Raw genomic sequence first — 21902 nt, forward strand, 5'->3', positions numbered from 1 at the left:
CAGCAGTTATGGATGAGCGAACACAATGAACTCAACCAATGAGGGGCTCCAATAACTGGAGCTTGTACATGTCCAAAGCTTAATTGGAAACAGTGGGGCAAGATAATTCACATTCAGCCCAGCCTGCATTAACTATTTCTCCCTCAGCATGGGCATCTCAAATGCATCTCCCCCATTGGACAAACACATTCACACACAGTAAAAGCTGACTTCTGCTCTCACCACTGCCTCATCCTGCCCTCAAGTCCACAATAAAAAATGAGCAAGGGACAAAGGACTCAATCAATACTCAGGAAAAAATCTGATAACTTTACCCAGTGCCCGCAGAGATCTTTGCAATCACCATTAAGCACAAAATGTTCAAGTGAATTTCTGAAGTCTGAGTTTCTATCTATTTTTACTTTTCAGAGTCAAATCATATTTAAATGCAAAAAAATAAAAAAATGAGAAGCTATGATTTTAGAGTTTTACACTTCTTAGGGGTTATTGGTCTTTGAGAAAGAAGTTCATGCCAGTTGCTCCCAAAAAACTCCTTCACAGACTGCATTAGATAAATGTTTTCTTTACAGAGGCACCATACTCCTTGGAGAGCCGCATGCTGTTTATACCCAACTAGCCCCTTGTAACCTTTGTGTGAAAGTGTGATTATTTATTCAGTGTGCACTCTATCCCATATCTACCCTTAAGAAAAAAGGGTAGAGAGGCAGCCCTTTAAATTAGTGCTTGTTGTCAGCAAACGCACTAGGCTTGTGGTCAAGTGTTTCTAAGAGCTTTGAGACACCCGGGCTGAAAGTGCTTCAGCATGCTGTCAAAGACAGACATCAGATGTTTTATACAGCTCACCAATTCAGTTTCAGAGATGGTTTCATAGACAGACTTCACATCCCACATACAGTAAGGGCTACAGCCTTTTCCTTTTCCTGTTACTGTGGGACTGCTGCATGGGAAGAGGAATGCTGTTTTTCCTCATGTAGTGTAAAGTCCATGGAAGAACAAGAGATGAGGCAGACAGTTTAAACAATGCTGTCTAACAAATAACAAGCACAAGCACAAAGACAAGATGTTTTCAAAGACAGACCAGCGGTGTGGAATACACCGTAAGTGAGACAAGTTCACTGCAAACAGCTGACCTGTGAGTTAGCCAAAAGTGACAATCCTAACAGAACCATTCACTTCCAGGTACTCCTCACACTCGGCCTGTCAGTCAATGAGATTAAAGGCTTTGACAAGAAACACTGGCTTCATATCCACTCAGCAATGTGTCAGTCAGGAGAGGCATGCTACTATGGAGGTATGGCAAAGTGAAGTAGACTTGTCTCCTGGAGAAATAAGTAGGTAAAGTTTTTTTAATATAGAACCTTTCCTGGAGAAAGGTCACAAAATGCTTCAAAAGAGTAAAATAAGAAAAAATCCTCTGTGAAGTTTCTCCAGGAAACGCTCTGTGTGAGCACCACTCCAGTCCTGGCTGTGGCAAAGCGAGCAGCATGTATGCATACATGACTTTGAGCTCACCACTTGAAGCACGCTTTGGCAGAACCCTTAAGTACAGAGCAGGGGATTTGACCATCAAGAGCACTCTGCCCTCGAATTGCAGTGCACACAGTTGCTTTCTTGCCATGCTGAATTGTGTTGAAACATTAACCAGACACAGAAATAACCTTGGATAAAGGAGGGCTAATTTTTTTAAATAGCAGCCTCTCAATAGCAGCGTTCTGCAGACTTACTGAAAGGCCTTGTCGAGAACATACATATGTCAATCTGCAGCCCCCTCAGTATCCACCCATATGTCTCCAACCCTGATATTACTCACTCTCAGCCTGACAAGGATTTGCAGCAATCACAGTTCGGGCCCTAATCATCATTTTAACGCTCACAAACAAGACAATCAGAGCTGTCAAGGTGGATGGGAGTGACCAGCTGTGACTCACCTCTAAACGTAAATATTCATTCTGCTCCTGAGAAAGCAAGCTGAGGATCACACCGGCGGCAGCACGTGTCCGAAGCCCAGCCTGGACTCTTGTCTGCCGCGCGGGGAGGGACCATAAGAGCTGGAACTGAATGTGGCTCCGTCCGTCAAAGGAGAACTCTGGAGCCACTTGTCGATCAAAAACACACAAAGCATGTCCAATTAATTCAGCTGTCAGCTGGGAAATACGCGAGCATATCACGACGATGGCACGCTGTTCTGCAAAAAAACACTTTATGTAAGGCGAGGTTATCTTCCTATAGCAGCAAAGTGACGCTTTAGAACACAGAATTTCCCATTTGGATTGTATACTTTGTGAGGCTTAAAATGACTAACTCCATAGAGATCTAAGACACACTATACTTTCCCAGAAAGCCTTACAGACAATTTAAAGTAATTAATATGTTTACCTTGGTCACATTGTGGCCCTGTAAACCCCGGTTCGCACAGACACCTGAAAGAGCCCCACTCGCCGTGACAGCGACCCCTCTTGCCACAGGAAGGGAGTTGCTCCATGCTGGTGCAGTGGTCATCAATAAGAGAACAGCCTGGCACAGTGTTGGATGATTCAGCTGGGGAACCAAGGTCATACAGCTGAATGGAAGAAGAACAGCAAAAAAAAAAAAAAAAATATGAGGACTCAGTGAACTCAGTGAAGGAAAGAAAATGAAATGGTGGATGTCCTTGTAATCATAGTAGATGAGTGAACGGAAATGTGATTGTGGAGAGAGAGAGAGAGAGAGAGAAAACTGTCTTATCATTAAGTATGAAACGCTATAAATTACTATCTGATTGCTGATTGTTTAATGATATATTGTTTCTTGAGTTATCTTTTCTTGAAAGTGCCATTTCATACTGATATTATTACTACTAAGATAGAGATGAGGTACATTTTATTGAACCTGCATAGGGACAGTAAATAGGGCAGTAAAAAGAAGTACAAAACCAATCCACTACAAAAATCTATATTTATATATCTATGTATTGTATAATAATATAATATTAAAAGGAGCTTTTGATACTTGAGTAAATTTTGGTGATCATACTGAACTGTATAATACTGCAATACTATATTTTTACTTATGTACAATTCTGAATGCAGGACTTCCACCTGTAATAAAATATTTTTACATTGTGGTATTACTAATTTTACTCAAACAAACAATCAACTGTCCACTACTGTCCTTTTTGATAATCAATTGGACTCAAGTATATACTTACTGTATGTCTGCTTTATAAGTATTGAAACAGCATGGATAGAATAATTACACTAAGCAAACTTCCTATAGCTGCATGCTGACTAGACAGACAGACAGAGACAGTGAGAGGGAATTTGTCCAGAGGAGAAAGCGATGAGCGAGCGACATCAGCATTCATCAGGTTTTTCAGCATAGCCTTGAGGCCACATTTACATTCCTATTGAAGTTGAGTCCTCCAGCACCTATGCTGTCGGTTATTCAAACTCGTAAAGAATAAAGGGGTACAATATAGCGCTCTATTCATCTAGAACAGGCACATAAACAGGCCTCATGGCAACGTGTATGTACTCTAGTAAACTCTGCTTGTTCCATACCATACCTTGCTGTCCACGAGCAGGTTCCTTATACATCCAGTATAGTGTTTGTGCTGCAGCTGTGGGTATTCATATGATATGTTCTCATTGACCCCTCCAAGCTGCAATACATGACTTCCATTCAGATACCTGGGAATGAAAAGCAACTCTCAACATACAAGTAAACAGAGAAGAAGAATGCGAGCAGAAGAAAAGGCATCGTGTAAGTTGTCAAGGTTACAATTCAAAACACAAGTCTGTAATATAAGGAAGCACACAGTGCGAGCAGATAACGAAAATGAACACACAAACCACATAAGCCGTCACGGTTTAAATTCATGGTTTCATTCTTTTTTGGCTGAGGCTGTCATCACTGTTACTACTTTCTGACAACAAATGTGACATCTTATTATTGTTCTTTTTCCTTTATTTTTAAAACAAATGCATGATGGGTAAATTATATTTGCCTGAAACCATCAAAACACAAACTGATTCTGCACAGCAGCTCTGGTATTTTCAAAACTGGCTGCACAACAGAGATAAAACACACACAAGATGTTCTTCGATGCTAATTTTAGTTTGTTAACTAGAGTATTCCCTGACAATTTGTTTCATCAGTTGAAACTCAAATACAGCGATCGCAGTCTAGATGACACATAGTTAAACAGTTGTTAAAGGTTCTTAAAATTTTGAAAAGTTATTAAAATTAATAGCAGTGGTAAAATCCTTAAGTAAATTGCTCAACATCATAAGCTTGCAGCTTAATTACACCACAAAAAAATGAGCACAGTGGCAGGCCAAGCTCACAATAGGGGTTAACAAACTCTGCTTTGGCAAAGCAAAACCATCTATGTACGGAACATAGTAAGAAAAGATTAGCTGGCATTTTAAGGATTACATCTGAGGATTTTATCAACTGTTCTCTTCCCTCTGGAGAGGACGGCTGGGTACGAGGAGAAATTGAACATGGTGGGCTAAAAACAGTCTGAGTCACAAACTGATTTGATTTCCATAAATGATTCCTTGAAGTTTGTTCATGACCACAATTTTAGATACTTTTACTGAACATCTATTATAACACTGCATTTTTGCTACTGTAATATACCAGAGGTAAGCACAGTACTTGTTTTTATGTTGCAGGAGTATTGAGGGAACATAGGCTGTTAACAGTTAAAAAGATTTTTACTCAGAGGAAATGAAGGACAATGAGAACGCTGCAGTTTCCAACAAGGTTTTGCTAATTGTTAGGACTAACTTTAGAGCTGAAACAATTAATGGAGTAATTAATTAGTCTATCCACAGAAAAGTAATCTGCAACAAATTTGCTGCTGCTTTTTTTAAAATCTTTTCTGTCACATCAAACTGGATATCTTTTTGGACTGTTGGTTAGACAAAACAAGTAATCTGAAAATGCTACCTTGGGCTCTAGGAACCAAACTATTAATCAGTCAATCGAAAAAATAATCAATAGACTAATTGATCATTTTAGATGTTATTATTCATTTTACTGTCCCGCCTAAGCTGTGAGACTTTATATAATCTTTCAGGACCAAGTCCTAAATAAACAATGTTTGGCTATGGACTGTGTGGTTGATGTTATATAAATTATGTAAAAACAGCTAAATTAAATATCCATGACTAAAATTCTACTAGTCTACTAGAAGAATACAACAAACACATCCTTTATCCACTGACGCTAGTGTTTTGTTTCTGAAAAACATCAGGAAATAATTACAATAACAGGAACATAAAAGTGAGAATAGGTATTCTATGCTTGGAAACAGTGGTCCATATGAGAGTTGACATATTCTGCATGCAAGAATATTTTTTATTGACAGTATTTAAATACAATATACCTAGGTATTGCATGTCTGTATGTAGAAAATTGTATTATTCTTTTTTATTATTATTATTTTACAACCTTGCAAATTGCTGCTACTTTAACTGCTAATGCTCTGCTCTATGAAGGATTGTTTACCCCTATTGGAGCATTGGGCATTTAGACACAAACAAACAATACTAGCACTCACAGATCAATAGTCTTCTATTTATTGTTGGAAAAAATGAAGGTGTTTCAGGTAAAAGCCATCATCAGCGTACCAGAAGACAAGAAGCTTATAGCAAGATAATATATAATAAAAGCCATACAATCCAATAAATGAAGATGCTCTTACGCGTAAAAACAAATTACACCAAAACATTATGGAGAAATATCATACATAATATACATACATTGACATTATATATGACCTTGATTGAAGAAAATTAGTAATTTCATAATCATAAAATTAGTCTATGCTTAAAACTGCCCAAAATACACTAATACTTGCTATATGTAAATGGAGGGCTCAAACTACTCAGTTAATAGAAACATAAATCTCTGAAACAGGATTGGTCTATAATAGGGATACATAGCATGTAAAATTAATTAATTTATTAAGAGCTGTATGACCTTGTTAGTTAGAATTTTTTCAAAAGAGCATAATAAAATGTCAAAGAAAAAATGTCAATAATAAATACATCTACACAATCTAAATATATAATCTTAATATAGTAAGGACCCCAATGGATTATAAGAAGCAACTAAACAGCAGTTCCTTGTTCATCAATCTTTTGGGCCCTCAATTTATAATGCATTGATCCAAGTTGCTTCCCTCTTACAGGAAGTAACAGTAATCTGTCCCACACGCCACCCCTTTTAAAAGGATGTACAACTTCTATACAACGACTTCTACTAAGAGTACATACATCATGGCCAGCTAAACTTAAGTGTCTGGCCACTTTTCATCTTTATTCCTAATGCTGCTTTTATGTTCAGAAATCCTCATTTTCAACTCCTGTTTAGTTTTACCTATATAAGCCAACCCACAAAGACATTTCAAGAGATAGACCACACATTTGGCTCTGTTTTTAAAGTTGAACTTTTTTCCACTATGGGGATGTCTCCTATAATCATAGCAGTACACTGGGCAGAGTTCAAACATGGGAAATCACCACCTGGTAGGTTTGACAGAAAATGTTGAGGAGGTACATAACAATCTGCCCTGACAAAGGTGTCCCTTATGTTCCTGGCATGCTTATTGGCAAAGATTGGCAAATGTTTGAAAGAATGACCTACTAAAGGGTCACTGAATAAAATATGCCAGTGTTTAATAACACAACTCTTGATCTCATTGGATAACATAGCCATTACAATTTTTGAGTCCCTCTCAGAGGGAGGTTTAAGGGCTAATAAACTGTTTCTATCTATGTAACAACACAATCATTAGCCTCTATTTCTAAAACAATTACACATATCCATAGCTTGTTCTTCAAATACACTGCCCATGTTGCAGATTCTTTTTGCTCTCAAGAGTTGACTATATGGAAGACCTTTAAACCCGGAGGATGATAGCTGCTGAAGTGTAAAAGTGTATTTCTATCAGTCTGTTTTCTATAGACTCTAGTACTGAGATGTTTTGTTCTCTATACAAGCACATCGAGGAATGACACAGGTTCTCCACTGTACTCCAATGATAATTTTATAGTTGACACACTAGAATTCAGGTGTATACTGAATGTCTCAAATTTGTCAACAGTAGAGAATATGCAAAATTTAACAATGAGAGAAAAAGGTTGTTGTGACATTCATCCTCAAACTTTCCCATAAATAAATTGCCATAAGGGGACCATTTACTGCCCATACTGACTCCCTGACACTGCACGAAGAAAGAATTTTCAAATTTTAAGTAATTTTTGTTAAGGACCGGCTGGGTAAGTTCTGCAAAATAAATAAATAAATAAATGAATAAAACAGTAGGAGGGGTCTGATTCTTTCTCAAATGTAAAAAATTAGTTAGTGCTTTTAAACTCTCTTTATGAGGAACATTTGTGTAGAGGCTTACACTGTCCATAGTGCATAATATGTCTATTTCTTACATATTATGCAAGATCCTGAATAGAAGAAATTTTATTAGCAAGGTCAGTGGTGTCTTTTAGGTAAGAAAGCTGATATACTAATTGTTTGATCCATATATTGTGATATGGGTTCCATGAGACACTGATTGCCTCCCGACTATAGGGTGCCCAGGGACCGGTTTGTTCCTTTTGAGGTTTGTTCCTTTTGGGGAGTGTATAGAAAATAGGATATACTGGGTTTTGCTGCAAAATAAAATAAGATTCATTTTTTGATATCAGCTGATCATCTATAGCAGTACTAAGAAACTTTTAATCTCTTGAACAAATTGAAGAGTGGGGTAACAACTTAGAGGTCTGTAAAACTCACTGTTTCCAAGTTGGCGCAAAATTTCAATTCTGTAAGCTTCCTTATTTTGAACTACCACTGCATCTCCTTTGTCAGCACTCCGTATAACAATAGAGTTATCATTGGACAAACTATTAAGTGCTTGACGCTCTTGACGCTAAATTGGAGAAGCCTTTATTCTTATCAGTTTTGAACAAGGATCAAATCTCCTGGTCTACTATCCTACAGAAAGTGGTTAGAGAGGGATTGCTGACTGGTACTTTTATTGTCCGACACATTGCTTTCCCTCAGACAAGGACCTGCTGCTACCCCGGAGCTTAAGTGTCAGATATTGATGCCAGGATCCCTTATATTCTACAGAAATATCCTTCTGCTGAAGTAGTCCTCGTCCACGTCGGAGCGAATGATCTCAACCTCCAAGGCTCAGAGAAGCTCAAACAGGATTTTAAAACACTCATAAACAATTTACTGGACTCCTTCAAGCACTGTATTATATCTGCACACAGAGAAATAGAGGTATCATTTCTGTACCAAAAGGTACATTTGTCAGAAAAGTACCCTGTAAGGTATGGAAATGGCCCTTAAGGTGATAACTGTGGACTTTTGTTTCATTTTAAAGGTACAAAATCATTGCTGACAGCAAAGGGTACATAATTTTAACAAGCTCAAAGTAAAAGCAAATGATGCAGCAAATCAGTGATCACAAAATCACAAAATCTTGACTTAAATAGAGAGTTGGGTTTATTGAAATAAAATAGGCTACTGATAAATTTCCATTCAATTCTTGGTCTGTTAGCTAGCTACATCAAGCTCATTATAGGCCTGTTGCTAAATAGGCTACACTCTTATTAGTTATTTCAGAGTGATCTGATTTGGTCTTTTAATAGAGTAACTGTTAAACTTTGTGACAGGATACTTTTTATTTCAGAATGACATTTTACCAAGTAACTGTCAGTGTAGCAGAGTAAAATGCTTCTATTTGCCATGACCATTACTCCCCATTTTATTTTATTTTATTTTTACAAAGTATTTTAACTGTTTCATTGCTGTGAAATGTCCGTGAGTTAGCTAACATTAGCTAAGTAGTTTGGTGTGTTTTAGCTTCGCTCGAGATTTCAGATTCCAAATGGCAGTCACCTGTGCTGTGTTTAGCCCATGGTTTAATTAGCAAGTGTTCATGGAGAGTTTCGTCTCCTCTTCCACACATTTCATCACACAAAAGTGTGTAGGTGTGTTTACATTTATTGGCCCATAACTGTGTTGTAATTTTGCGCGTGTGTGTTATATCTCAGAAAATGACATGGATGGAGAAATGGTGGACTGTGGACTCACTGAAGTCATGGCTGGATATCTGTTTGATGGTTCCTTCAGAAAGCAAATAAAATTCAATAGTTTGTGTGCCAAATACAAGGAGGGTGAGACGATTGTTACATTAGAGCCAGTACCAATCGAGTTCACAGCAGAGCAACCTCAGCCTTCCACTGAACCAAGGCAAGTGCATCACTATGAGGCTTTAAGAGGCAGTTGTGGTTAACCTCTTCAACACAATATGGATGTGACACTGTCCTATAATATGGTAGCTATGGAAGCTACCTAAGGGGGGATCCCTTAGGTAGCTTCCAGGGTAAAATGGGAGTTCAAGGGGTTAATGTGCTTAACAACATAAAAATGAATCAATATTAATGTTTTTATGATAGTGGTTGTCTGCTCATTTGCATGGTGTGTGGTTCTGGTTTTTGCTTTTTCAAAAACAGTGTATAGTGAGACATTATAAAATGAAACTAGATATTGGCTGGGATTATTTTAGTTTTTAAGCTTAAACCTTGGCTTTTCCTGGTCTTAAAGGCAGCGTTACAGTAAAATGTTGAAATCTTCTCAGTTGTGGCTGAGTGAAATGAATATTGAATGGTTCTACCTGTTTGTTCATCATATCCATATTACTAATGATTCTTAAAGACCATTTTCTTGTGTGTAAATACCCTCTGAAAGAAATAATAGAGTAGTCATCCCAAAATACTGTCACATTATCACCAAAGGCTTATTTACCTTATTCCCAGGCTTTCTCCTCAACAGCCAAAAAAACAGCCAAATGTTTTGTTTTCCAGCAAGGAATACAATGGAAGTTTTTTAATTAATACTTAATTGTGACATCCAAATAAATTCAAATCCAACTCAAATCAAAGCCTGAAAAAAGGCCCCTGATTATTGCGGAAAAAGAACTAATAAGACCCACCCATCATAGTTTCATTGTTCTCTAGAGTTGTGAATACAAATGCGAACAGGACAGTGAGCTGGAAGAGCCTTGTCAATGCTTGACATTTTTGGTATTTAAGAAGAGAGAAGGAGATTTTAGTTCGTCAATATTGCCAAGGTCTAAGTTTCCATATGAGCAGTGAGAACAGGCCTGAGCAAGAGCTGTCTGACTAAAGAATTTCTATTACAGGGTGTTTGCTCAATTTGGTTCAGTTCATAGTTTGTCACAGACTTGCATATATTGTGGCTGTCTGCTGTTCAATAGCCCATAATTGGGAAACACTGATGTAATCTTGTTGCATTGCAGTGGTGAACCAGCTCACAAGACACTACCCGTTGTGATTGTCATTCCAATCTTCCCCAAAGATGTCCTGATGAGGCTTGATGCCAAAGAACCATGTCACAAAGCGCCAAAACTATGCAATGAAATAATCAGATTGTTGTATGAAATGATGGCAGAACTCCCTGTAAGTATAACTGTTATTACCACCTTTGCTACTACAACTTTACTACTTGCGGTCTTGTTCTCTCCTGACTAGATCCCTGCTTGTGTTGTATCAGCTCTCAGATGTACGTTGCTTTGATAAAAGTGTCTGCTAAATGAAATTGTAAATTGTATTCAAGTTTCCAAGGTACTCATTGTGAAATACCCTTTCCTGAGAGAAATGGAGGGGAATGGCTATGCAAGTTGCATTTTGTTTTGTTTTGTTTTGTTTTCTTGTTTTGTTTTTAATTCATTGATTTATCTGTATACATATATTTGCATAAGGTCTTGTTACTTAATCCTTACTTGCTAGAATATGCCAAATAGTCAAATGTGTTTGATTTTCACAAACACACCTGGCACATGTCCCTAAAGCAAAAATTTCAAGCAGAACATGCACCACTTGTCAGCAACAGTGAAGTCAGAAAGCTGAAAGAGGAGTTTGGCCACACAAAGCAGTCCAAAGCCACCAGTGCATCTGCAAGTTCGTGTCGAAAGCCAGCTAATCTAACATTTGTAAATCCATTTCCATATGCATAATTTATTCTCATGTTTTAATCACTTTTACTTTTTCACTTAGCGCAAGACAATATGAGGCAGACATTATAGACATTTAAATCTTTCTTGCACATACTCCTATCCTTCCACTGACTGTTCACTAGGTTTCAAACTGTTCATGCAGTTCAGTGGATATTTTAATCCAAAGCTCCTTAGTGTACAATGAGTGCACAGACTTTTAGCATGTATCTGTCTCTGTCATTATCTGTCACTATCTGAGCATTATCTGTCTCTGTCCTTTTGCCAAATGAAATCTGTGTTGGTGAGGATTCAACATCTGTTGAGGCCCATGTGAACGTGCCACAAAATGAGTATCGGAAGACACATCCAGACATCTCGACTGTCAAAGACCACATGGCACAAACGTTTCCCTGGAGACATCGTGAAGTCATAGAAAGGATGCCCCTGGAGGATATATTCAACAAATACTCATACTTAAGGATGCCTGCTGGAGTAAATATGGTGAAAACACTTAATATTACAGGGGAGTGTTATCAATCTATGTAATCATTTTGGATATACTGAAATTGAAGGCATGTCAATTGTTGTCACTGAAAAAAAGTTGAATAAAAATTTCTAAAAGTTGAGGTAATATAGTCTGTAAAGGTCACAGTATTGAAGCTTAACAGCATGTTATGAGCCACAATTACTCTCAGTGATATACTGACTATTATTAATAATGTCTTCATGAATATTCTACAGTTTTTTGACAAGGTTGACCAAATCCATCCTTCAACAAGCAGCTTCTGTCATTGCTTCAAGGAAGGCTTCGCCTGTGTTTTGCCAAATGTGCTGAAACTGGCCGAGGGCAAATCCCCCCTAGCAAAACAGTACACTGACACAAGACAGGATGCCCTGGCTGAAGATTTACTAGGTAGTGACAGTCACCTTGCTGATGAACCTGACAATAGATCTGCTGTAATTACCACATTACCCACTGCCCTCACCTCGCTTTGGAGATGTAAAGTTCAGCCATATTCGCCGACTTCACTTCTGGCTAAAGGGCTACTGCTACGCTTTGGGAATTCCATATGTGGACAACTTTACAACTTCATGGAATAGGCCGACTTTCTTCAGACGTGATGGATTTCATCCACAAAGGCTTTGATCCAATCTGATGGTGATGAACATGCAACTCACAGTGAAGTTTTGTAATAACAATTGATGCTGCGTGAGTCCATCCTTCCTAAGATAGATATCCCGGTAATAGACGCATAGGTCTGTCAACCAAAACGTGCGCATCCCACTCAGAAATATTAATAATCTATTAAAGATTTGGACGAATGCATCAACTTCTGCTTCCAGCACAAATACACTTAGAATGGCACTCTTGAATGTGAGATTTATATCCAGTAAGATTTTATTTTTAAATGATTTTATGTTTTTAATTGAATCTTGGTTGCAAATTAATGATCATAGCCAGCTTGTTGAACTGTGATTGTGATTGAACCACACTATGATTGTTTCAACCAACCCAGGGTCAGTGGGCGTGGTGGTGGCCTTGTGTTTACAGGAAGAGCTTCAAATGTTAGCAAGTACCTTGTGATGAATTTTTTTCCTTTGACGTTCTCACTTTTAAACTTGGCAGTATCCATCCACTAATGTTTGCTATCATTTAAACCAACTGGCAGCTTTTTGGCAGAATTCTCTGAATTTTTATCCACTCTTGTTTTAAATTATGAGTTGTTCTTTGTGGCGATTTTAATATCCATGTTGATGACTCCACTAATGTTCATGCTACTAATTTTTTAAACATCCCTACTTCTTTTAACTTTGAACCATATGTGTGCGGACAAACACATAACTGTGGTCATATATTGGACCTTTTATTTACTTTATTTATTTGGGTGTAAAAATATCCTCTGGAATTAATGGATATGACTGTATCTGACCACAAATGTATAGTTTTTAACTGTGAATCACCAGTTATTAATACTGTTTCACCCTACTCCTCATGTTTTTTAATGGGAAAAGTGTCTCAAAGTTCTGCACATTGTTTGATAATCAAAGCCCACACCTGTCTGAATATTCCCAAACCAATGAACTGGCTGACTGTTTTAATAGACTTTGGAGATATTCTCTATTGTCATGCTGCCCCATCAACACTTCAGCAGTTAAACCCTGTGTATCATAGTGCATTATACTTTATCACAAATGGCTGGATGGACTTCCTTACAGTCAAGAAGAAATAACCATCTCATGTTATTCATCTATAAAGCTCTACTGTTTCCAAACTACCTCACATCTCTTTTCTCATTTAAATTTAGTAACTACAGTACACCATCCAATGTCTGCTGATTGTGTTCTTGTCTTATGAATGTTTCTTGTTCTCAGGCCTCTCTTGGAAAAGAGATCTTAATCTCAGTGAGACTGCCTCATTAAATAAAGAATAAATAAATAAAATAAAAACATAAAAATGCAGCCTGCTTGTCTTCACTAAATATTATTGAACTCCTGAAGGTTAGGTCTAAGTCCTCAGAAAGAAAGAAGCCTTGGATAAACAACAGTATTCGCAGCTGTAAAAGGCAATGTAGGAAAGCGGAACACAGATGGAAAAAATCCGGTCCCAAAGTACATTACAATATTATGAAGGAGTTATTATTTCACTACAGCAATATTATTAAGGGTGTGAGAACACACTATTTTTCATAACTTATTTCTGCCCATCAACACAATCCTAGATTTTTATTTAAGACTGTCGATCAGCTGGAAAATCCTGCCCCTCCTTGTGCTCCAGTTGAAAGTGATGCTGATTATGAAATGTTTTTATCTTATTTTACTGATAAAGTGGAGTCAGTTAGAGCCTCTGTTACCCCCAATGCCACTTACTCTGATGTCCCTCACCCGCAACATGACAGTTTGAGCCAGTTTTATCCCATTACCTTCTCTGAACTTTTAGAAACAATATCATAAATGAGAGTGTCTTCCAGCTCTCTTGATATAATACCAACAGAGTTTTTTTACTAAAAATAATGGAATCTTTTTGGCCCTGTTTGCTCTCTGTTTTTAACTGTTCATTGTCTAATGGTTGTGTCCCTAATTATTTTAAAACTGCTTGTGTGAAGCCACTGTTAAAAAGCCTGGGACAGATTCCTCCCTCAAAACTATGGACCAATTTGCAAGTTACCTTTTATATCAAAAAATTTAGAAAAAAATAGCGTCTCTCTGCAGATGAAAATAACATTTCTGAAAAGTTTCAATTTGGTTTCCTGAAGTATCACAGCACTGAGATGGCCCTGCTCAAGGTTACCAGTGACCTTTTAATGGCTGGTGGCATGTGCTCAGTCCTTGTACTCCTGGACCTTAGCGCAGCCTTTGATACAATTGGACTGAGGCACGGGGGGATATCTGGTAAAGCTTTAGAATGGTTTCTATCAAATAGGAGGTTCTGTGTCTCTGTGAACAAGTATGTCCTTTCATTTTCTTCTGTTCGGTATGGTGTGCCTCAGGGGTTGGTTTTGGGACCAATTTTTATTTTCTTTATATATGCTTCGCCTTGGGCACATTATTCATAGACATGGTGTCTCTTTCCATTGTTATGCTGATGATATGCAGGTGTACCTACCCATTACATCCACAGACCCTGGAGTGCTGAGTGCACTTAATGACTGCCTTTGTGATGTCAAAAACTGGATGTCAAAAATTTTACTTCAGCTGAACTCAAACTAGACTGAGATCCTTGTCATCGGGTCCCAGCACATGGCAAAACAAATCCTGCCCACTGCTGGTTCCCTAGTTCAACATATCAAGCCTGTTGAAGGGAATCTTGGCATCTGGTTTGATAGTAATTTATGTTTTGAGCAGCACACCACAAAGCTTGTGCAATCATGTTTTTATCATCTTAGAAATATTTAAAAATACAATCTATTTCAACTTCTAAAGACACAGAGACCATTTTACAAGCCTTCATCTCATCATGTCTGGATTATTGCAATAGCCTTTTTACTTGCCTGAACCAAAAATCTGTTGATCAACTCTAGACTGTACAGAACTCAGCTGCCAGGCTTTTAACCAGAGCCAAGAGACATGATCACATCACTCCTGTTTTAGCCTCATTACATTAGCTCCCTGAATGTTTCAAAAATTATTTTAGTGATTTTAAGATCTTACTGATAACTTTCAAGGCTCTTCATGGCCTCTCTTCCTGCTATATTTTTGACATATACTACTGGTACATACTTGGGTCCTTGGGCAGAGGTCTTTTGTCTGTTCCAGAGTCTCGGCTGAAAACTAAAGAGGAAAGAGCTTTTGCAGTCAGGGCCCCGAGGCTCTGGAACAATCTGCCTGAGGAAATCAGGTCAGTTGACTCAGTGATCTCTTTTAAGTCCCTTCTTAACCCATACTTTTATCGGAGAGCCTTTCCTGATTTTACTTGATATTTAATTTTCTTTGAACTGTCTTTTATCTCCTTTAAAAATGTTTTTCTATTCTTGCTTGTCCTACACTGAATTGTTTTTTAGACCAATTTTTTTTTTTGTTTTCTTTTTAAAACTTGATTTTATGACTTGTCTGTTTTATTTTGCTGCCTTGTGAAGCTCTTTGTAACTTGGACTTTGAAAAGGGCTCTATAAATAAAGATTATTATTATTATTATCATTATATTTTAGATTTCAAATTTGGCACAATACGTATAGGTTCAACAGGTACAGGAGGGGCATAATGTGTATGAAGAGATACTCTTAGTTTAAAAGATCTAAAGAACTTGAATAGTTCTACTCTGGTTTGAAAAGAGTTTGCAGTCAGAACAAACCCATTGACAATACAGGCAGTTCAACAGGAATCAAGAGCCTATTGGAGAGGTTGACGACATTCATCACATCAAATGCGAAGCAAATTTTTCGTGCAGTGAGAATACATACAAAGTCAATGCAAAGACACGGATGACACAAATACACGAAATTTGTGACTCGAACACGTGAAATTTGAGTCATTCGTGTATTCACACAATTTGAAAATATTGAACTTGAGTGAAAAATTCACGCGTGTCGTGGGACTGGCCAACAGACAGCTTTTGAGAACTGGCCAGCTAAGGAGGAGAGCGCCAGGGAGCATGTTGGTGCTGCTGCTGCTGATTTCTAGAGGAATTAACACACACTGGACCACCAAACCAGTCACACCAGATTCTGCTCTAATCTGGAGCCATTTACCGGCACGGGTAGTTTATTTTTTAAACTTCTGAGATTAAAAAAATGATTTATCCTCACTTTTGCTTCTCCACCTAACTGGACCTAACACTGGAGTCACACACCCCCCTCAGCTGCTGTCATCAGTAATAAATATCTTAAATGCCTGTGAGTTGAAATAATTTCAAAGTTACACTGTGTAACTGTGTAATGTATATATAGATATATATGTAAATTAAACATGTCGCTGCCATATTTATGCCTTTAGATGACATTATTTTGAGTGTGGATGGAGTAGCTACAATGTTAGCAGAGCTCTGATCGATTTGAACTCCATTCACAAAAAACAAGCATTTTAAAAGTTGTTTGCTTGTCGTCTTGTGGACAGACCTGACAAAGCATGAATTCAGGCATCATGATGTAGTTATTTCAGCATCCTTTTGATCCTTTTATTGTGATTAAATCATAGCATCTTCTAAGTTTATTTTGGCTTCATACCGCTTCCGTCTGCAGTTGTCGTCTGGGAAGTGCAGCAAATCAACAGATTTTTGGGGGGAGTTTTGTGTGACCGGTTAATCCAGTTTATCACAACAAAACGAACAGAGAAGAGTTGATAATGTATCTCTCAGTGTCTATAGATAAGAGTCGGTATGACTGTTGTTAGCAGGAGGACTGAATCGTCATGATAGCAGGCAGGCTGAGCTTCAGTAACATCCCAGCTCTGGCTCTCATCGTCCTGGTGGGGACTAGTCGGTGTCTGCCGTTGCTCTCTGGCTGTTTGGCGCAAATAAACACAAATGGTCACTCTCATGTGAGTAACTCAAGGCGAAAATTTGCTTTGCGCTTGGTGTGAACACACCATAAAAAAGAGTGTCATCTGTATACAGCAGATGGGCCTTTGTTTCCTGAGTCCTCCGGACAGATCAAATGAAGATGAAGAAACCTCTTGTCTGTATAGATGGCAGTGTGTGCCTGACAGCCATGTGTTATTTTTGAAGTCCAGAGTATCTCTCCAATATTTCCTAAGATTCACTTCTGAAATTTCCATCTCGTATGTGGAGATCAACTCTGAGCATCTATCTTCACTATCATGGAGTTGCTGGGTGTTGAATTTTGTTTTAATTTCTTTCTTTAGATCAATGATTTCAGATTGCGTTTTGGTTCATAGTTCATTTTTGGATGACCAGCAGTATTAAGTCCAAAGACCATTTATTCTTCACATTTAGACATTGTCCATTTGGGCCATGCATGGTTCATAGATTAGACAGTGAACAGAACAAAACTTTAGCAGATTACTAGTTTCCAACCACAGGAAAATCCCAGAGGGAGGTCTGGAGAATACTAATACTAATACTACTTCTTGAACTGGGAGTTCCTCAAAACGAGACTTATTTATTTATCTATTTATGTATATGTTCATTTATTAATTACAAAACATAATAAATACTATTTATAATGTATCTGTTGATTTACTGCTTGCAGCCTGAGGTGTTTATTGGCTCCCTTTAGAATTCAGAAGAACTTCTTGGTGTTTATATTGTGCAGTGTTGGTTGTTTTGTGTAATTATTGATCTTACTTGTCCCTGTTTGGTGTGACCCCTCGAATTTCACAGGATGAGCGGTCCTCTGTCATTGCCCATGAGTCCACGCCTTCTGTCTCCATGACAATTGCACTGGAACATCGATCAAGGGTGAAGCGCACTTCCTTTAAATTGGGGAAGAGTGGAGAGAGGTCAACACTGCTGCAGTGTGTGGATATGTGGGTATACTGTAGCCAGACACGCTCTACAAATTACAGCATATATTTTAATCGGACATATTCTCCATATGCAAGGAGAAAGAGAGAAAACGATATAATGAGACTAGCATGAATAAAGTTCTCTTACTTTACTGTTACTCCTCACATCAAGTCGATGCCAGCGTCTGTCAGCAATCCCAACGTTATTTGTTAACTGGAGGACCAGGGTGCCAGATCCGTGGTTAATTTTCAGACTGGGTGTCCCACCAATCAGTTCTGAGGAAAAAAGAGTTCAGAATTAACACTAGCTACTAAAAAGTAAATCAAGATCACTGTTACACCTGAATGAAACGTTTGTACCGCAAACAACAACTATAGATTTGTAGAATTTTAAAAAAACAGCTTAATTTGCTTGCACAGACAAAATGTAGAGGCAGGATCAAGAAAAAAACTGATAAAATGCATTGCAAAAGAAAAACAGGCAAGATGCAAATATCTAGTTTGTGCAGACATGGGAAAAACCCAAGAGACTTATGAAAGCATCTTACCTCAAGACAAACATACAGTGTGAACAAAAAAAAAAAGAGGATGACAATATAACACAACTAGATTACACAGGAGAATCTGAATAGCACCAGAAACAAGGTGATAGTGATAGCTACAGTTTGTGTGTTGTGAAACAGGAAATAAAAATCAATGTAACAGTAAGTTCATCCAAATTAATGAATGTAATGATGACAATGTTTCTAGGATAAGATGTTGCCGCAGATTTTTTTCTTTTTAATCTTATTTTTAAATGATGTGGGCCCCACAAATGAAATTGAATTCACCTCCAATGTTTGGGGTGAAGGCATAAATCTAAGAGACTAAAAAAAAAAAAGAGAGAGAGACAAAGAAACAGAACAATCTGCATGGTTAGATACCACCAGTGGAAAATGAGAAAATATGTTTTGTTGTAATTGTATATATGTGTGTGTGTGTGTGTGTGTGAGAGAGAGAGAGACATATGGAGAGAAAGCAAGTCAAGACAATTAAACTACAGCACAAAACACATGATTAGGACTAGTTTATATAATATTTTACGAGCAAGTATTTAGAGTATACTTAAATTGGAGGCATAAACAATTCCAACATTACTTGAACACTTATTTTAATTTAAATCTTCATCGCCATTATTATTGTTTTCCTGTATCTTCAACTATTCTGGGGGTTTTTTCAGTAATGAGGCTCCTTCAAAGTCTGTTTTGCATTTGGTCTCTTGGAAATATTACGCTTATGACATTGTAACACTTATAAACATATTGTAAGCATTAAGCCTTACACCCAGCCATTGCTACACCATTTCACCTATTCAGTTTTATTTTTACCACTGTCCTCCACCTGGAGGATTCAGGTTGGAGCCTTTTTGTCAGCAGGAATAAACCCTGCTGACGTGTCCTTGATTAAGACACTGAATGTCTACCAGGCACTGAGTCTGAACCACTGCTCTGATGCTGAAGCAAAGGGGATAAGCAAAAACAGAATTTCTCATGGCACACGGCAAAGAATTACAATCACATTAAACAGTAAAGCTGGCTTGCCCGTGCAGCACCACATTAAGTACTTACAGTATAATTCTGTAGAGTGAGTGTTCGTATCCCTCAGCAGTACACTAACGAACAAAATTTGCCTCATATATCTGATTAGCTGCCACCCAGTAATTAAACACACAAAATTAAGTTCCAAGTTTTATTGCAATAATGGCCCAAAGGCCCCTTGGCACACATCTAATTATCCAGACTCATTCTTTACCTATGGCCATGTAGTCCTCAGCGTCCCCAGGCAGCAGAGTGGTCAAAGGGCCAGAATACAGTAGCAGTCCGTCATCTTCCTCTGTCATAAACTCCAGTGAAAGATGGCTATCAAAGCATGGCCTTATGGGGGGAAACCAGGCATAGCCGTTGCCAAGGAAACTAAGTCTCATCTGCTGACAGTCTGGCCCCTCAAGCTGTGGGGGGCAGTGGCACCTGTAGCACCGTGGAGGAAAAAGACAGAGGAAAATAAAGGCAAAACAAGGGGATAGAAACAATCACTGTCGTCCATGTTTTCTGCTCTGAGAAATCTTCCCACTGTCCAATCTCTGGATCTAAACGTGATGACTTTTCTCCGGCGTACGTGACAGTCTTGTTGATTCAAACAGGCAGGGGCTTTGACTTTGCTCCAACACGGACAGCTAAGAAAACACTTCTATAAATCAATTGTTTGCATTGGCCACAAAGTCCCCAATATTCAACTCTACATTAAATCAATTAGCTATGAACACGACATCATTCCGGTCTGTTCTTTATCTATCACAGCTGCCCGAGCTGAACCCTCTGGAGACTGCTCCTGCACAGCACATCATGTCTCCTTTGTTAGGAGATAATTAATTCTATTTCTCTCACTTTTCTATGCACCGTACCACCACTGATTTCCTGGACTTTTTTTCTTACTTATCCCCACCCGCCCCCTTCTGGTTTTTAAGGTATTACACACGCTGCATCTCCTTGTGCTTGTCTACTTTGATTAGAGCCTGAGTGTTAAGGATCACCGCTCTTGCAGAAACATTAACTAGAAATGAATGTTTTCAGTGCCTTTCTTGAATTTGCTTGTTTATAAGAGAGTAATTGTAAATATCAAAAATCATAGACAAACCTAAACATCACTGAAGAGATACATGCAATGATGAAAAACAGCCCATTCAATCATTGGATGGAAGGGACCGGTTGATCTCATCCTGTCCTCTCCACTGCAGGCATGTGAGACAAGCTGGCTTTGCTGATAATGTCAAAGCCATCTATTTTCATGCAGTGTCTGAGGAAGGCTGTGTGTACTGAGGCTGTTAGGGGCTGTTTCTCCCCATTGCTGTTTATTCTGCAGAGGGGCAACACATGTCAGGAATACTGATCCATACGCAGCAAAAGGGACGGCTTAGGCAGAGTGTAGCCTTATGCATACATATGCACACGCCAAAGCGCAGCACCTCACTCTTTCACTGCTCTTTCATGTGACTCAAGAGAGCAATGCCAATCCAAATCAAGAAGTACAGGGCATGTTTTTCTCACTTCTGACTGACAATATCTGATCAGCTGCTGTCTGAGGTTGCCTGTTAAGCTCCTTCAACAGAGGATAGAACCAAAAATTGGATTCTTTATGGTTGTACTGCATTCACATGAGGGCACGTATAGCACATATGGGGAGATATTCCTCTTACAGAACAAGGGCTTCTCGCAGCAGTGTGCAGATCAACTGCAGCAGAGATAATTTAAAAGATAAAAGTGAAAAAAAAGAGTTCTGTACATTCTCCCTCTGTAGATTTTCCTTTGACAAACTTGCATGTTCATGTAAATGGCATTAAATGAGCTTTTGAGAAGTTGTGAGCATAGAGGGGGGCCAGTTGTACTAATCCTCTTGCCCTATATTTATTTAATCTGGGCATTAGTGTGTGCATGAAATGAACTACATGCTGTTACTTCTGACTCCCACAGAGACCCACACACTTGAAGGTGAAGGCCTTCACATTGATTACTGGCATTTGGTCAATATTTAAGGTTAATATTCAAGTTACTGGTTAATGACCTTGATACAAGGGCTATATATTTTATTTATTGTTAACTTGTGCAAAACACAGTGCTGACAATCTTTTAAAATTCAATATTACGCTATAAATATAGCCTGTTTAAATACAATAAAATTATATACAAATATAATATATACATATAAATAAATACAACTTGGGCAAGATACACTCAGATTTCAGTTTTCAGAATGACATACACACACATGTACATTACCTCCATGGCAAAGAGACCAAAGCCCTTTGAGAAATCCTGCTACTCTATATTCAGCTGACGACACAGCAAAGCAGCTTGAGCAAGTTAGGTCAAGTTACAGGTGAAGGAGAGTTTTCTCACGGGGGGTGCTGTTAGTAATTCTGAGCTCATTTTCGAGGATGTCACTCTTACAG

At 38.3% G+C, this 21902-nt stretch overlaps 1 protein-coding gene across 1 annotated transcript in view; it reads right to left on the bottom strand.

The window, feature by feature from the left end:
* Positions 1-21902, bottom strand: part of LOC137182753 (neural-cadherin-like) — a 99517-nt gene that overhangs the window by 14311 nt on the left and 63304 nt on the right. The window contains exons 24-29 of the mRNA XM_067589197.1: positions 19709-19923; positions 18066-18193; positions 17757-17884; positions 3545-3668; positions 2377-2560; positions 1929-2095 (exon numbers count right to left, since the gene is read on the bottom strand). Of these exons, the coding sequence (XP_067445298.1) occupies positions 1929-2095; positions 2377-2560; positions 3545-3668; positions 17757-17884; positions 18066-18193; positions 19709-19923 (946 nt within the window). The remainder of the gene's footprint in view (positions 1-1928; positions 2096-2376; positions 2561-3544; positions 3669-17756; positions 17885-18065; positions 18194-19708; positions 19924-21902) is intronic.

This window comes from Thunnus thynnus, chromosome 5, assembly GCF_963924715.1.
Source record: "Thunnus thynnus chromosome 5, fThuThy2.1, whole genome shotgun sequence".
Taxonomy (NCBI): domain Eukaryota; kingdom Metazoa; phylum Chordata; class Actinopteri; order Scombriformes; family Scombridae; genus Thunnus; species Thunnus thynnus.